Source organism: Manis pentadactyla, unplaced genomic scaffold (assembly GCF_030020395.1).
Source record: "Manis pentadactyla isolate mManPen7 unplaced genomic scaffold, mManPen7.hap1 scaffold_524, whole genome shotgun sequence".
NCBI classification, from domain to species: Eukaryota; Metazoa; Chordata; class Mammalia; order Pholidota; family Manidae; genus Manis; species Manis pentadactyla.
This window is the reverse complement of record NW_026644911.1, coordinates 10,541-25,889: the sequence shown is the minus strand read 5'-3', so window position 1 is coordinate 25,889 and position 15,349 is coordinate 10,541. Positions and strand designations below refer to the sequence as shown.

Genomic DNA, 15,349 nt, shown 5'->3' with positions numbered 1-15,349 from the left:
CCCAGGCATTGGCAGCCAGAATGGAACTTCTCTCAGCGCCTTTGGCAAGGACTTGATGAACGCCTGCTTTCTCCTTTCCAGATGAAAGTTTGAGGATATGGGGATTCCTCTTGTTCTCTCTTCCCTCTGCTCTCCCTCCAGGCAGGGAAAACACCTGCTAGCCACTCCATCTTCCCATGGAGACAAGCCTCAGTGGCAGAACCCCAGCTGGCTCCAGCCCCTGTGCTCCTCCCTTGGTGCTTTCTCAGAGGGGACATGCAGCTTGGAGAACAGATGTTTGCCACTGGAGGGCCTGGGAATGCAGTTCCCAAAGATGTGTGCAGGGGTCCCTCTGATGCTAAAATTCTCAGCAAGAGTTGCAAGCATCAGTGTTTCAAATGCTCTGAGTTTAAGGTTTTGGGAATGTGAGATTCTGAGATTCTGAACTCTAGACTCTGTGGTTCCAAGATTCGACAGTTTTGTTACTGCGCAATTCCAAGATTGCCTGAGTCAAGTGTTCCAGATGCCTGTTGAAGGGACATGCACACAGAAGGATGAGGTTTGACTCTGACACTGGATGTGAAATTATGTGTGTGTGTGAAAATAAAGGGGGTGACCCTATGGATCAGTCCATATGCCCCCCACTTCCAGAGCAGGAAGCAGCCAATTCATGGAACCCACATTGCCAAACACACACATCAGAAATTGAGAAATTTGTGAATCAGAACCTGTCATGAAACTTGCAGGGTTCTCAGCCTCGATATCCTCTCACTGGTTCTCAACCACCAGTCCTTCAAGAGTGGCAACTTTTGGAGGGGTGAGGTCTGTGTAGCATTCGATTTGACAAACAAAGATCTAAGTCTCGTGTATGGGAGTGTTCGTAGTGTGCACTGGTTAAAGTTGCCACTTCGAAGGGTAGAACATATGCTAAGTTATTTGAGGGTAAGTAGGTGATTGCCAGACTCTTAGCTGAGATTTACATCAGGTGGCAGATCCAAAAAAGGAAGCCTCACCTTCAGAAACTCAGAGCAAAATGAGTTCATGCATACATTGGGAGACATCACTGCTCATCATATACGTGCACACACACAAACACACGTACGTGGCTATGCCGTGACCACAGTTCTCCTGGCATTTCTAAAAGTGTTTTTCTCTCCCACCCATTTCACTAAGATGTTTGACTCTGTTTAGAGTGGCCTTATCTGGTGGTGGTAGGGAGGCACAAGTATACCCAGGCATCCAAAGTGTGCATGAGTGTGCACAAGTGTGTAGGGACGCCAGGCCAGCTGCCTGCCAGGGCTCTGGGAAAAAAACCCGTGATAGAGCTGTTCACATTGCATACTAATATACGGTTTGTGTATTTCACTTGAGGAAGGGGTTCATTTTAAGCATCTGTCGTAAGGACCCTGGGGCTAAGACAGCCATCCCCCGCGGTTCTGTGTTCCCCTGCGTGCTAAGAGCTCTTGTGTCCCATGGGACCTCCGCTACAGACTTAACCATGCTGTACCTCAGCTCTGTCACCTGCAAAAGGGGTTCAAACGCTGTTCCCCATTCCATAGGTTTGTGAGAATTCGGTGAGGTGAGCGTTTAATGCTTTTAGCACAGAGCTGACACAGAGCATTTGCTCAAAAAATAGTACCTGTTATTTCCCTCTTGTTCACAGTATAGTGAGTTTCCTTCCTCGCATCCCACCTCCGAAGGGTCCATAGCACGATGCTCAGAGCCCACTGTGCTCCGCCCCTCGGCCCCGCCCCCCGGTGCCCCGCCCTCCCCTTGCTCCTCCCACTAGCCCTGCCTCCCTAGCCCCGCCCCGGCTCAGCGAGGCTGGAAGCTCATGGTGTAGGTGCGCGGGATGGTGGCAAAGCCCACACATTTGGGGGAGACGTCGATGTCCCGGGGCGACTGCGGGGACTTGAAGCGGAAGTTCTGCATGATGGTGGTGAGGAAGAGAAAGAGCTCCATTCTGGCCAGGCCTTCTCCGAAACAGTTCCGCTTTCCTGAAGAGACGGGGGGAGGGGCGGCCGCGGCCTGTAATCCCTGCCGCCTCGCCCACGACCCACCCCGGCCGCATCACCCCGGGGAGGGGGGCCTGAGAAGCCTTCAGGGAGGTCTCTCCCGCTGTGAGCCTCAGTTTCCCTCGTCCGTGGGATGGGCGTGAGCCACACCACCAGGCTGGGGCAGTGGGAACCTTACATGACCCTTTCCTCAAGTACACACTCAAATATGGCTGCTGTGCTGTCGTCTCCTTTCCTACCAATCTGAAGATTTTAAGTGACTCGACTCTGGGTCCTGATTTCCCTCCTCTCTGAAAGGGGTGCCAGCGTCCCTTCCTCTTGTCTGGGCCCAGGTACTTGGTGGTCATGTGGACTGCAGCTGGTTGGCTCCAGGGCAGATTGTAAGAGGAACTTCCAGGCTGGAGGGGCCTGGGATGAAGGAGGCCGCTGCGGGTTCGGGGGTGGCTTGGCAGCAGGCAGTGGTCTCTTACCGATGGAGAAGGGCACGAAAGCATCACTCTTCTTAAACTGCCCCTTCTCATCCAGGAAGTGCTGGGGCTTGAAATCTTGGGGGTTGGAGAAGAACTTGGGGTCTCTCAGCACGGAGCCCAGCATAGGAAACACCTCGGTGCCCTGATGGGGAGGAGGTGAGGGGTTCATATGGAGGAGCGGTGTTGGGAGTGCTGACACCACACTGGGTGGGGTTGGAGGGGGAATTCTGTGTCCCAGGTGAGGAGAAAGGGGAGGCATGGGAATGGGGTCCTCTGAGGGAGAAGATGGATGTCCCTACGCAGGAGGTTTGGCAGGCATGGGGTTCGTGTTCCCTGAGAAGGGGAGTCTGAGACATGGGCGCTGTGTCTCTAGGGACAGAAGGACTGGGGGACTTGCAGTTCATGTCTCCCAAGGAGTGGGTTCAGGGGTGATGGTGTTCATGTCCCCTGAGACAGGATGTTTGGGACACATGGGGTTCATGTCCCTCCAGGCAGGATGACTGGGGGACATGAGTCCGTGACCCTGGGGCAGGAGACAGGCGAAATGATATTCATGTCTCCTGAGGCAGGGGGCTTGGCGAAATGCGGTTGATATTCCCTGAGGCAAAAGGTCTGGGGGAGACACGGGAGCAGGAGCTCTGAGTGGGAAGGTGGAGGGGGCAGGTGTTTGGGGAAGCCTTTGTCTGAGGGAGGGGGACCAGGGCTGGAGAGTCTGTAAGGGGAGAGGGATGCTGGGTCACAGCAAGTGGGTGGAGGTCCCTCTGGGCAGGTCGGCCCTGCACCTTAGGGAGGAGGAAGTCCCGAAACTTGGTGTCCTTGGTGACTCTGCGAGCCAGGCCCATGGGGATCATGTCTCCGAATCTTTGGATCTCGTGGATCACGGCGTCTGTGTAGGGCATCTCGGCCCGGTCCTCGAACTTGGCCTGACGGTTCTTGCCAATGACCCGGTCAATCTCTTCATGGACTTTGGCTGGGGGAGGAGGGAAAATGTGTTTAGGCATCTAGGGGTCTCAGGGCAGGGACGGTAGTCCAAATGTGTATAACGGGATTATGACATGCATGACATCTATGTGTGACATGGATGTGGACCACTCAACACAGACGTTGGCCATGTGCATTGTGGGTGCAGGTCCTGTTCACCTGGTCCTGCCAGAATCACAGGGGAGGCGTGAGGGAGGCGTCTCGGGGAACGATCGTGAGCCGGCTGTGGGCACCCAGTGGGCTCAGCACAGCAGCTGTTTACCAAGCACTTAAGGTATTTTCAATATTTTGAAGGCTAGAGAAACTGGGTATCAAAATATCACCTAGTCGCTGGATAGTGGGGCATGTTTGACGGTCCGGATATCGCGGACAGGTGAACACACTGCAGAAGGCCCAGGAATTTAGAGGTTTTATGTCCCCCTTTTCCTGCCCCTCCAACCTTACCCTCCACATCTGGGTGCTTCATGAGCAGCAAGAAGCCATATCGCAGGGTTGTGCTGACGGTCTCGGTGCCGGCAAAGAAAAGGTTCAGTGTGGTGAGCACCAGGTTCTTCAGGTTGAACTCTGCATTGGAATTCTTCCCCTCCTGCAGGGAGAGAGGGTGTCGGGCTGAGCCTCCTCTCCTCAGGGCTGTCAGGGCCCTTCAAGGGGAGGGAGAGGTTTCCGTTGACCCAAATCTCTTAGACGCAGACCGCCTTGGACAGAGGGAGCCTTCCTCTGCCCGCCTCGGCTGTGACTGTTCAGTGGTAGAAATATTAAGAAAGAGAGGGAAAGAGGGACACAGTGAGTGAGAAAGAGGGACAGGGACGGCATGACAGAATGAGGCAGAGAGACGTGAAGAACTTTAAGCTACAGCACCCTGTCCCTTCACTAGAAGTCTTGCCGCTTACTATGGAGAAATCCTTCCCCGGATCGTTTCACCTTGAACTTAGACTCTATAAAGCCCCAACTCCTTTCCTCACAGAAGGAAGACTGACATCCAGAGGGTGGGGACCCTCCAACAGTAAACCCAGTTCACCTGACAGGTGTGTCTGATAGCGAGGAAATGAAAGGTAAGAGAGCACAGCAGCTAAAAGCACCAGCCTCAGAGTCCGAGAGAGCTGGGTTTGAGCCTGGGTGCCCTGCCTCCGCACTGTGTGGCCTCAGTCAGCCCACTGATACTCTCTGGGCCTCAGTCTGCTCATCTGTACAACTGGGGTCCTAATAGAGCCTCCTGCAAGAGCTGTGAGTGTGCAATAGGTGAATACGGCAAGGCACTAAAGGAGCGCCTGGTGCTGGGAAGTGTGCACAAGTGCTGCGCTTATGACTCCCACGCGCATGCCCCGCCCGGCGGGAGGGCTCAGGAGGTGGAACAGTGATGGTTAGCTACACTGGGGTTCGGCAGATTATTAGGGTGTGTGTGGGGAGGGGAGTAATTTGAATAGACCCCTGCTGTTCTCCACCCACATCCGATTTCCATCTGCCTGGCTTGGGACCTCTGGGCCCTGGCCGCTGGGTGTACCTCCCGCATGCGGATGAGGAAGGAGTCGATGAAGTGCCGCGGGGAGTTGGGGTCCAGGGTGCGCTGGTTCTCCTCCACTTTCTTGGTTACGAAGTCCTCCAGGCCCAGCAGTTCCTTGAATGCCTGATGCTGTGGTCCTGGCAGGTGGTTCATCACCGAGGAGAACATTTCGTAGAGCTGAGGGTGGGGAGAGAGGAGAGGAGACAATGAAGGGCAGTTTCAGTGGCCAGGACCCAGTGGGAGTGGGACCTGTCCAGGAGAAGAAAGACACTAAGATACATGCGCCTGTCAGGTGTTTAGGTATTTAGATGAGGCTAGGTGGGAATAGATCCCTAAGTTTCCACAAGAGGTTACTGTGAGGGCCCCTGTCCGAGGATTGAGATGGATAGGGACACATACCACGGTTTCTGATGTTAGAGGAGGCTGGATGGGAGCAGCACATGGAGGTGTCCCTCTACTTGTGTTAGGTTGGGTAGGGCGACACCTATCTAAGGTGTCGAGCTATTCAGGTTGGACTGAAATGGGGGCACCACGTCTCTAGGTGTTTATACATTCAGATGGGCTCAGCTGGAGACTACTCTCCTGATATTTAGGGGATGTGGATTTGAGGGCATCTGTACAGGGTTCAAGTCCTAACGTGGGGCTGGTGTGCAGGGGCTCAAATGTTCGGGTGTTCTGATATTCACATGAGTGATAGGGTCACCTCTGTAGGTGTTTGGGTGGTTGGGAGACACATCCTAGGTGTTTGGGGAACCATCTGTCCAGGTGGGGGGATCTTGGTTGTGGTACCTGTCCAGATGAGGAGATCGTTAAGTGTGCTGGGTAGTGGGCATTTATCCGGATATTCCAGTGGGCTGGTTTGGGGCACCTGTGCGCTACCAGTGCCTGTGATGGGCTGCGTTTAGCAGCACAAGGTTCTCAGGAGGTGGACTGAGGTGGTCACTTGTCTGGGAGTTAAGAAACTCAGATGGGAAGATGGACTATCTTAACAGGGAGTACGTGTAAGATGGGCGGGGCAGAGCCAGGTGGGTCGGGTTACCTGCCCTCTGGATGTCGCTGTGAACTGAAAGCTCCCCAGCATCATACGCAGCAGCGACAGGAACTCTTTGTCCTCGTAGTCAAAGCGGTCCCCGAAGACAATAGAACTGATGACGTTGGAGACAGTTCGGCTCAGGAAGAAGGTGGGATCGATGAAGGCGCCTGGGGAGGGCGGGCCGCAGAGGGACAGCGATCTGTGAGTCAGTCGGTGATCAGCCCAAAGTGCAGCCCCAGGGCCCAGAGCTGGGAGCCCGACCCCCAGCCACAAACCCGTCCCTTCCGGGGCCAGAACGCGCGTCCGCCCCTGCTGTTTCCCTCCTGGTGCCGCACAGTGCGGGGTCCCCGGCTCACCGCGCGTGCCCCGGAGGGCTTCGACGAGGAAGCCCGCCTCCTCCTGGATGCGCTCCTCGATGCCGCGCTTGCCCACGCCGAAGTCGCGCAGCGTGGTGATGGAGAAGCGCCGGAGCTGTTTAGCGCGCTCCCCGTTGCTGAAAGCCACGCCTGTGGGGGAGAGTAAGATGGGGAGGGGCCCCGAGGGGCGGGGGCAGAGGGAGGGGAGCTGGGCCGAGAGGGGGGAGCTGGAGAAAGGTGGGTATAGTGCAAGGCGGGGGAAGGACAAAGACAGACACACCAGAGGAGCAACACCGAAGGAGAGAGATGCCGTGTTGGGAGAAAAGAATCGGGAGAGAAGCAGGACATGCGCAGACAGACAAACACAGGGACCCTCGGGTAGACAGAGCTGGAGGCGGAGAGGGGGGAAGTGAGCTACGTGCGGATCTGGGATTGGAATTAAAAAGGTGAAGGATTCTAAAACTGAGATGGCATGGATTGAAAAATAGGGAGAGAGAACACAGGGGTTGTGGAGATGAGAGACTGTTACCAGGAGATGGTGGCATGGGGATTAGGACGCAGAAATAATGTCAGATTCTAAAACGGGACGACAAGTGAAGGAGAAAAAGCTAAGACGGGCGCAAATGGACATAATGGCCCAGGGTTCCCAGGCAGAACTTGTAAGAGATTCAAAGATTCACCTAGTGAGAAAGAACAGGGACATGGGGCCGAGAACCAGCGAGAACTAGAGACACAGAGAGTCCAGTCAGGTTAGACAGGATGGGACAGACAAGGTGCAGCAAGGTGTGTGCCACAGCCCGGAACGGGCAGGGGTCAGGAGGGGATCGCTGGGCAAACCAGCCCTCAAACCTCCCTGACCAGAACCCCCACACCCTCACCCCAATCCCCCTCACCGTAGCCTTTGAAGAGCCAGTCAAACGTTGCCTGCTCGCCCCTCCCGCTGAATTCCTCAGCCTGGTCCACCAGCGCCTCCTTCACAGCCTCGTGTCCACACAGCACCACGATCCGCCGGGGCCCCAGGTGGACGGTGAACACCGGACCATAGCGCTCGCTGATCTGGTGGAGGTGGGTTGTGTGGTTACGGGGAGCAGCCCCTGCTGGGCACTGGCCTCTGCCCAGTCCGCAGGTACTGGATGCATTTCCCCCAGGTTTGACAGTCAAGGGACAGGCACCCCAGGAGCTGGTCTGTCCTGGCAGGGACCCTGCTGCTGAGCCTTCAGAACTCCCCTGTCCTAAGACTCTGGTCCACCCAAGTCCCTGCCACAAAGTCCCCACCACACTGAGCAGGCCCCCCGCCCCCCGCAGTGCACCCGTCTCCCCGCCTCCTGACACCTTCATGAGCGAGTTGTACATCTGCTCTGTGTTCAGCTGCAGGTAGTTCCCGATGAAGGGCAGTGGGGTGGGCCCGGGAGGCAGCTTCCCCCAGACCTTCCTCTGCCGCCAGGCGGACATCAAGACCAGGACGGTCAGGCAGGCAAGCAAAGCCACCAGAAGCAGCCCCGAGGCCAGCATGGTGGCACCGAGGGTGGCAGTGAGATGGTGATGGCTGGGATGGTTTGCCTTTATACCACCTGGGAGAGGACGGACTTTGGTCCAGATTATATAACTGTGTCATTTCCCCTCCTGACTACACCCCCAGCCGTGCTCCCTGCCTAGCTGAGGACACAGGGGAGGAGGAGGGGACACCAGGGCAGATCAGCAAGGAGTGGCCCCAAGACTGACTCTGTGGCCCCTCGGGAGGGGGCTCCCAAGAGCTGTGGACGTGCGAGGAGGCAGTTGGCAGATTCCAGAACTGAGCATTTTAGAGGAATTGCAAGTGGGCGTTTCTGAACTTTGTATTGGGGTCTCACAGTGAGAAGGAACCCAAAAGTTGTGTTTTTGGGGGTGTTGAGAAATAAGAATCCAAAGGTCTAGATTTATGGGTATGGGATGATACAGGATGTGGACTTGGGGGTCTTTCCTGAGGAGAGATGCAGGGGTCAGGGCCTCAGGAGGGAAGAGTCCAGGGACTGGGTCTGAGGGTATCGGGTGAGGAAGGCCCTTGGGCTGTGAGTGTGGGTCTCTGGGGAGAGAAGCACGTGGAGACTCATGAGTCAGCACACGACCGAAGGGGCTGTCATGTTTTTGTTTGGACACACTGCTGCCTCTTGATGCTCAGAATCCTCTTTTAAACTTCAAAGCAAGGCCGGGATTCATGTCAGAGAACTGCCAATCCTTTTTGGGAAAGGGGTAGAAGTCCAGAGTCACATTCGAGTGGAACTTTCCACAGAACAGAAGAATCTCAGGGTCGCAGTTGGCAGAGGGACTGGGCAAGACTGGGGCATAGTAGTGACAACCCCCAGTGTGGTGTCAGAAATCCCAGCTGTCTCAAGAGTCATCATTTGCAGAAAGAGCCACTGGCCTCCTACCTGAATCCTTAGGAGAGCTTGGTATGGTGATTATATCATTTCATTCATTATTGTTATTACTAGTATTTCCCATTTATACATGGGTACATGGAGGGCTGAAAACAGAGTGGCAGGGGCACCAGTGGGCTCCCGTCTCTCCTGCTCTGTTACCCTTATTCCCCGTTCCTGGGGCCGCGTCTCCCCACCACGGAAAGGGAGCATTTGGGAAGACAGTCATAACTGGGGGCACGTGAAGTTCCCTTCAGGCGGGATTCCTGGCTTGTCAGGGCTGCTGCCAGAGGGCACAGGGAGCTATAGCAGGAGAGAGCCGGGTAAACTGCAGTGTTGGGAACAGACATGGGCTCTGGTTTGCTGACAGTGGAGCCGAGGAACGTGAGTGGCCCGGCTGGCCTACTCTGCCGTCCCTGGCATTCCGCCTCAGTGAGGGCGCTTCCTGTTGGTGAGCACTCATTGTGAAGGTCAAGTCTATGTCTGCCTGATCGTATCCAGTCTCTAGCGGTGGGGCTGGATCATTATTATCCTCAGTTTGTGGTTCAGAAGACAGAGACTCCCTAAAGCCACTTGCTCCAGGCCTCACGGGTAGTAAGTGAGGGAGCTGGGGCTTGAACCTCCTCCCTTCCCCCCCATTCACTGGCCTCACACACCCTGGGGGCCCAGAGGCCAAGTTTAGCAACAGGTGGGTGCTGAGAACGGTGTCAGCACTGGACACGGACACTAACTGGCAGGTTCTGCTCTCACATCAGGTAGGCCCGTGGCGGGAGGGGCGTCCTGTTGGCACTGAGCTTGCCCCCGGGTCAACACTAGGATTGAACGCCAGTTGCCACTGACCTTGATAAAGGAGAACATTAATAGAGGCACCTCTGGTGCCAAGAAGGCTCTGAGCCTTGGCCCAGGTGGCTTTGAGTCTTGTCCCGAGGGCATAAGGGTGGGGGCACGTGGGCTGTGAGGCTGGTCCCAGCAGCTCTGACAGGGGCCCCAGGCCGATGCTGAGACAGGTCCTATGAAGGCCTGAGGGGGACCACGATGGGCTTTGGGCGGGCTCTGATGGCTGGACCCCTCTGCTTACGTGCCGCCTCTCACCCTGGGCGAGTGCAGGTGGGTGAGGCTGGCACTCTCGGGACTGGCATCTTGCTCAGAGCAATCCAGGCTGCTGAGCTCCAAGTCCCTGTGGGGAGGGAACACAGGCAGAGAAGAAAGCAGAGAGAGGCAGGTTGTTTGTTAGTCTTGGAAGGGGAAGAGGAGGGGAGGAGGATTAGCACAGGCCCTGCAGGTCTCAGCCCCCCTAATCCCGGTCACCAGCCTGCACCTGGGCCGGGTGCACCCTGCGCCCCTCCTCTTCCCCGTGTTCCTTGACCAGGAGAAAGGTAGATGTCTGAGGGGTTTGTTTCTCAGTGAGGTTGGCACCAGAAAGTGCACTGAGTGTCAGACAGGCTGCCATGAGCTGGGCTTGAAGGGGGTGGGCAGGGCTAAGCTGGAAGAAGTCCTTGGGGACAGAGAGGTCCAGGGAGTTAGGGCTGTTCATGGCCCTGGAACGTGGAGGGAGAGATCGGTGTCAGTCAGCACACGCCTTACCTCCCAGAGGCGGGACACGTGCCGGGGTGCGGTGGCCGAGTATTGGCTTCCAGAGTGACCTGGTGGTGAGCCCAGGAAAATCCCTTCCCTTGCTGGGCCTCAGTTTCCTTTTGTGGACACTGGTACAGCCATTAAGAGCAGGATTAAGCATGGATTAGATTCCCTTATCCCTCTCTTTGTTGTGTGACCTTGGACAGGTAATCTCACCTCTCTCAGCCTAAATGGGGCCAATGATAGTACCTACTTGTTAATGTATTTTGGTGAGCAGTCATTGGTTTAATACGTGTGAAGTACGTGGCAGTAAGTGTTCCGTAAACATTAGCTGTTCTTGTTATTAATGGCAGGATGAAGGAGATGGATAAGGGGTTCTCTAACAGTCCTCCCTCAGCACAGCTGAGCCTGAGCCCTGGAACTCTGAATAGGAAATCGATCTGCTGGGTGGCCTCCTGGAAGCGTGGTGGGTTAGGCAGTTCTGAAGAAGGACGGGCCAGGCTTAGACCCTTGGGTTGTTCTGGTGGGCATGGAGCCCTGCATGGACTTTTCCCATCTCTCTTTCTCCACCTCTGCCCCTTGTTTCTGAGTCTGTCTTGCTCCTTCTCCTTCCCTGCAAGTCAGCCTGCCCTCCACCCTGTCATGTGCTTCTCCATCTTTATGTCTTGTGCCCTTTTGTCCAGTGGGTTCTGCTCAAGGCCTCTGCCATGTTTCCCCTTAAGTTTATATCTGTGTATGTGGGTCATGCTGGGTGCGTGCTTGGGGTGTCTCTGAACGTCTGTCTCCATGTATGTTTCAGCATGTCCACATAGACGTATGAATGTATGCATAAGCCTGTCTTTGTGGAGGGTGTGTTTGTGCATAAGTGGACATCCATACCTGTTTATGTCTATACATGCACATCTGTGTGAATGCACAACAGGGTTTGTGAGTGTCCATGCCGGTATCCCTCAATGCATGCCAGTTGCAGCATCTGAGATTCACCACAGCACAGATTCCCACCACCCCAGTCTGTGGGAAACACGAGTACTCACTTTGGGATATGCCTTTTGGGGGATATCTGCATGTGTGTGTCTCTGTGTCCTTCCTGATGCATGACTGTGTATTCACATCTGCAGGTGTGCGTGCATATCTGGTGCTGTACATGAGTGTGTGGGTGTTTTTGCGTGTGCATTCAGGTGCAGGATGTGGGCACATGGGCCACCTTGTATACATGTTTCTGAAATCTGTTTGGATTCACATAGCCCTGGCCCAGCTCCAGTTCCTTTCTTACAAAACAACTAGCTTCCTTTTTTCTCAGGGTTTTACCAGCCTGAGTATTAAATGGTCACACTAGTTTTAAAAAACCTCCAGATCACAGGTGTGTCCTGAGAGCATTCTGAGGTAGGTCACTCCCCTTCAGATTGACTTAAATATCCTCTCTGAAAATTTCTTTCCCACGGCCTTACCACCGGATTTCTAACCATTCAATAAATTTAACAAATTCAAACAGAGTTTGGCTAAAGCTCACCAAATGCACTGCTACTTGCCAGCCTGTGCTGAGAGATGCTGAGGACACAGGGGTACCCAAGACAGCCCTGGGCCCGGCCCTCCTGGAGCCCTCACTCCAGAGAGGGAGACACTCCAGTGAGCAGGCAGTGACAGCTCAAAACAGACAGTGCTGGAATGAGAAGACCCAGGCCAAGGGGCCCTGGCTGGATGGGGGAGGCACAGGCCAAAGGGCGAGGAATTGGGGGCACAGGTGTGTATAGGAGCCCACAAATGGCCCCTGATTCAAGCTTGGAGGTTCAGGGGAGCCACTAGAGGGCTAGGTAGGGATTTCCATGGAAGGTTAGGGAGCGTTCTGGCAGAGCCATCAGCTTGTATAAAGGGCGGGGGTCCATGGAGCCTATGGTTGAGTGCACTTAGCGTGTAGGACTCCAGGGCCATGTCCCCGAATGAGGCTGGAGCCATCAGCCAGAGTCCGACCTGGTGGACCATATGGAACCTGGGGCGAGTTTGGACTCTGTTCTAAGACAATGGGAAGCCACACAAGGATTTTTAGCAGGGGGACAAAATGATCAGATTTGTGTTTTAGAAATATTCTTCAGATTTTGGGGGAAGAGGAGACTCAAGGTAAAAAAATGAGGAAGTGGCTTCTACAGGCATCCAGTGAGAGAGGAGAGGCCATAGGAGGGGGTGGTTGGAGAAAGATATGGGAAGAAGAACGAATTCTTATCTGGTTCCGTGTTGGCAGTGCAGGGTAAGGACGAGGGAGGGGGCCCAGGGTGGGGGAGAGATGGTAGTGTCATTTACTGGTTTGGGGACACAGATCTGAATAGGAAATTGATCTTCTGGGTGGCCTCCTGGAAGCCTGGTGGGTTAGGCAGTTCTGAAGAAGGATGGGCCAGGGTTAGACTGTTGGGTTATTCTGGTGGGCATGGAGCCCTGCGTGGGACTTTGCTTGAGGCTGGAGATAATGAGTTGAGCTTTGGACACGTTGGTGAACCAGTCATGGTCCCAGTTCTTAGGGATTTCACAGACTAGTGGGAAAGCAAGCCCAGATAAATTAAAGTCCTTACTGATCCCATTGGTAATAATTAGTAATTGTTGGTGATAATTTACTGATTAGGTTGAGGACTGGGAAGGTGTTGTAGAGGAGATGCCCTTTGAACTGGGTCTTGTGGGACGAATTTCTAGGTAGGGGAAGAGAAGAGAGCGTACAGGCAGAGAGAGCCGCACAAGCCAGGCCTTGGACATGGGACGTGGCTGGAGCAGGGCAGATGTATTTGACATCTAAACCCCCTGCTCCCTCTGCCAGACTCATCGATCAGCTTTCTATCCTCTACCCCCTAGGCTGACCCAAGATTCTCAGGAAAAACATGGCTCGTGACCATAAGTGTGCCTGAAATCTATGACCCTGTCCCAGATAAGAGTCTTTTTTCTAACTGAAGTAAAATTGACATAATGTAATTTTAACTCTTTAAAGCAAACAGTTTGGTGGCATTTAGTACATTCACAGTGTTAAGAAACTACCACCTCTATTTCCAAAGCATTTCTAAATAAGAATCTTAAGTGATCCTTCCTGTTTTAAACTTAAATACTAGTACTGCTAATAGTGATACCGTTCACTGAGCTTATCTTACTGGGTGAAGTGTGAGCTTGATCTTATTGAAGCCCTCACAGGAAGCCTATGAGGTTAGCATTTTCATCCCCATTTTGCAGATGAGTTAAGTGAGGCCTGATGAGTTGGAAGTGAGTTGCATTGGGTTCCACAACTAATAAGGGTGGAGCCCAGCCATGGCATTGTGTGACTAAATTTCGTTCTCTTACAACATGGATGGATCTAGAGGGTATTATGCTCAGTGAAATAAGCCAAGTGGAGAAAGATACATACCATATGATTTCAGTTATTTGTGGGATATAAAAACAATGCAAAACAGAGGGAACAAAATAGCAGTAGACTCATAGACACTGAGATGTGACTAGTGGTTACCAAGCAGGAGGGGTTGGGGCAGGTGGGAGGAGGGTGAGGGGAATAAAGGAGCACAATAATTTACAATCACATTGGGCTTCACAGCTCATAAGGGTAGTGCCTAGTCATGGCATTGTGTGACTCTAAATTTCACGTTGTTAACCACCACTCTGGCATGCCAAGCCCACCTTTTTGCTTTATGCATATCAGAAAACTGTCCCTAATATCCTGCAGCTTTTGAAAAACTTCCCTGTAAGCCTGAAACAAAAGATTCCAAAATGTTAAAAAATAAAAATAGAAAAATATCTCTTCATGGGAGGGAGACTTGACCTTTTGTTGTTTTTGTGTTCCTTGAACTTTAACCAAAGACCTGATTAACCAGTTTTACCACCCAGCTGTTGGCAGTGATGTGGAGAGCGAGCCTGGCAGACAGGAGGTTTTGGTCAGAGAGTGAACTGTTTGTATTTCAGATTTCGGAGTGATGACAGGGCTTAGGGTAAGGCTGAGGGAGCGCTGGCTGAAACAGAGTCAAGGAGGCCAGTGAAGAGAAGAAAGTCAAGGTTCTTTCTGTCTGATGGTTTGTGCAAATCCTGCCCGTGGCCGCTGATGTGCCTCCTTCCAAGGAGAATGGCAGGTCTGGGCTTAGAAAAAGGGCACAAGTTTGACAGATGACAGGGATGAAGGAGACAGACTCAAAAAAGAAAATATTTTTATAAGAAGGTGGAGAGAGCACACTCTAGAGGTGCTCAGAGTTCCTGATTCTGGTAGTGGTTGAGTAGCTCCTATTGGATCAAGCATCCTGGAAATAATGTCTATACACTCAAAATAAAACGTCCAAGAAAAAAAAATCCCTGAAATCACTGGGGAGTAAATAAAAACAAGCAGTTACTAAAGAGGGTTAAAAGAAGGGAATTTCCTGTTTCCTGAAGACAGGTCCTGGACAGTGCCTTTTGGAGTAGCAAAAACACACATAAAACCTTTGTAGTTTCTCTGTCTTGAGAACCAGAGGACAGATTTCAGGGTGATCTTAGCACCTGGTGCCGATGGTGGTAGATTCTCAAAAAAGGAGAGAGCCAGAGACAGGGATCCCAACTTCTATGTACAAGTATTACCATGTTTGTTGGTGTCCCACAGGTATGTGAAGTTCGGTTCAGTTTTCTTTATCCTTTTTTTTTTCTGTTCATCCATTTGGGTAATGGGCATAGATCTATCTTCAAGTTAATGTACACTTCTTTTTTTGCCATCTTGAACCTTCTGCAGAGTCTCTCTACTGAATTTTTAATTTTAGTTGTATTCCTTTCAACTGGAGAATTTCTATTTGGTTTCTTTTTACAATTTCTCTCAATTGATATTCTCTAGTTTATGAGTAATTGTTATCATATTTTCCTTTCATTCTTCAAACATGGTTTCCTTTAGCTCTTTGAATAGCTACTTTAAAGTCTTTGTCTGCTGTGTTCAACAAGTGAGCCCCTCAGAGACCAATTCTATTGATGCTTTTGATCTGTTAGCCTTGCTATACCTCAAATTTTCTATTACTATCCTATATTTAAGAAACAAGTCCTACCATTTGCAACAACATGGATGGAGCT

At 52.8% G+C, this 15,349-nt stretch overlaps 1 protein-coding gene across 1 annotated transcript; it reads right to left on the bottom strand.

Moving 5' to 3' along the window:
• Positions 1-1,763: 1,763 nt before the first annotated feature.
• Positions 1,764-7,880, bottom strand: LOC130682442 (cytochrome P450 2A13). The gene is made up of 9 exons (XM_057496801.1): positions 7,668-7,880; positions 7,229-7,391; positions 6,336-6,485; positions 5,986-6,146; positions 4,947-5,123; positions 3,890-4,031; positions 3,247-3,434; positions 2,465-2,606; positions 1,764-1,976 (listed from the first exon to the last, which is right to left on the bottom strand). Exons 1-9 carry the CDS (start codon positions 7,845-7,847, stop codon positions 1,795-1,797), a joined length of 1,485 nt encoding a protein of 494 aa, XP_057352784.1. The 5' UTR covers positions 7,848-7,880; the 3' UTR covers positions 1,764-1,794.
• Between the last annotated feature and the right edge of the window lie 7,469 nt (positions 7,881-15,349).

What these genes read in the sequence shown, in the direction of transcription:
- LOC130682442 (XM_057496801.1), bottom strand. Translation starts at nt 7,847, where the DNA reads ATGCTGGCCTCGGGGCTGCTTCTGGTGGCTTTGCTTGCCTGCCTGACC. An exon ending in CAGCGACATCCAGAGGGCAG is followed by an intron (nt 5,124 to 5,985) that starts GTAACCCGACCC and finishes CCCCACCCTCAG; the next exon opens with CTCTACGAAATGTTCTCCTC. An exon ending in GAAGCACCCAGATGTGGAGG is followed by an intron (nt 3,435 to 3,889) that starts GTAAGGTTGGAG and finishes CTCCTCCCCCAG; the next exon opens with CCAAAGTCCATGAAGAGATT.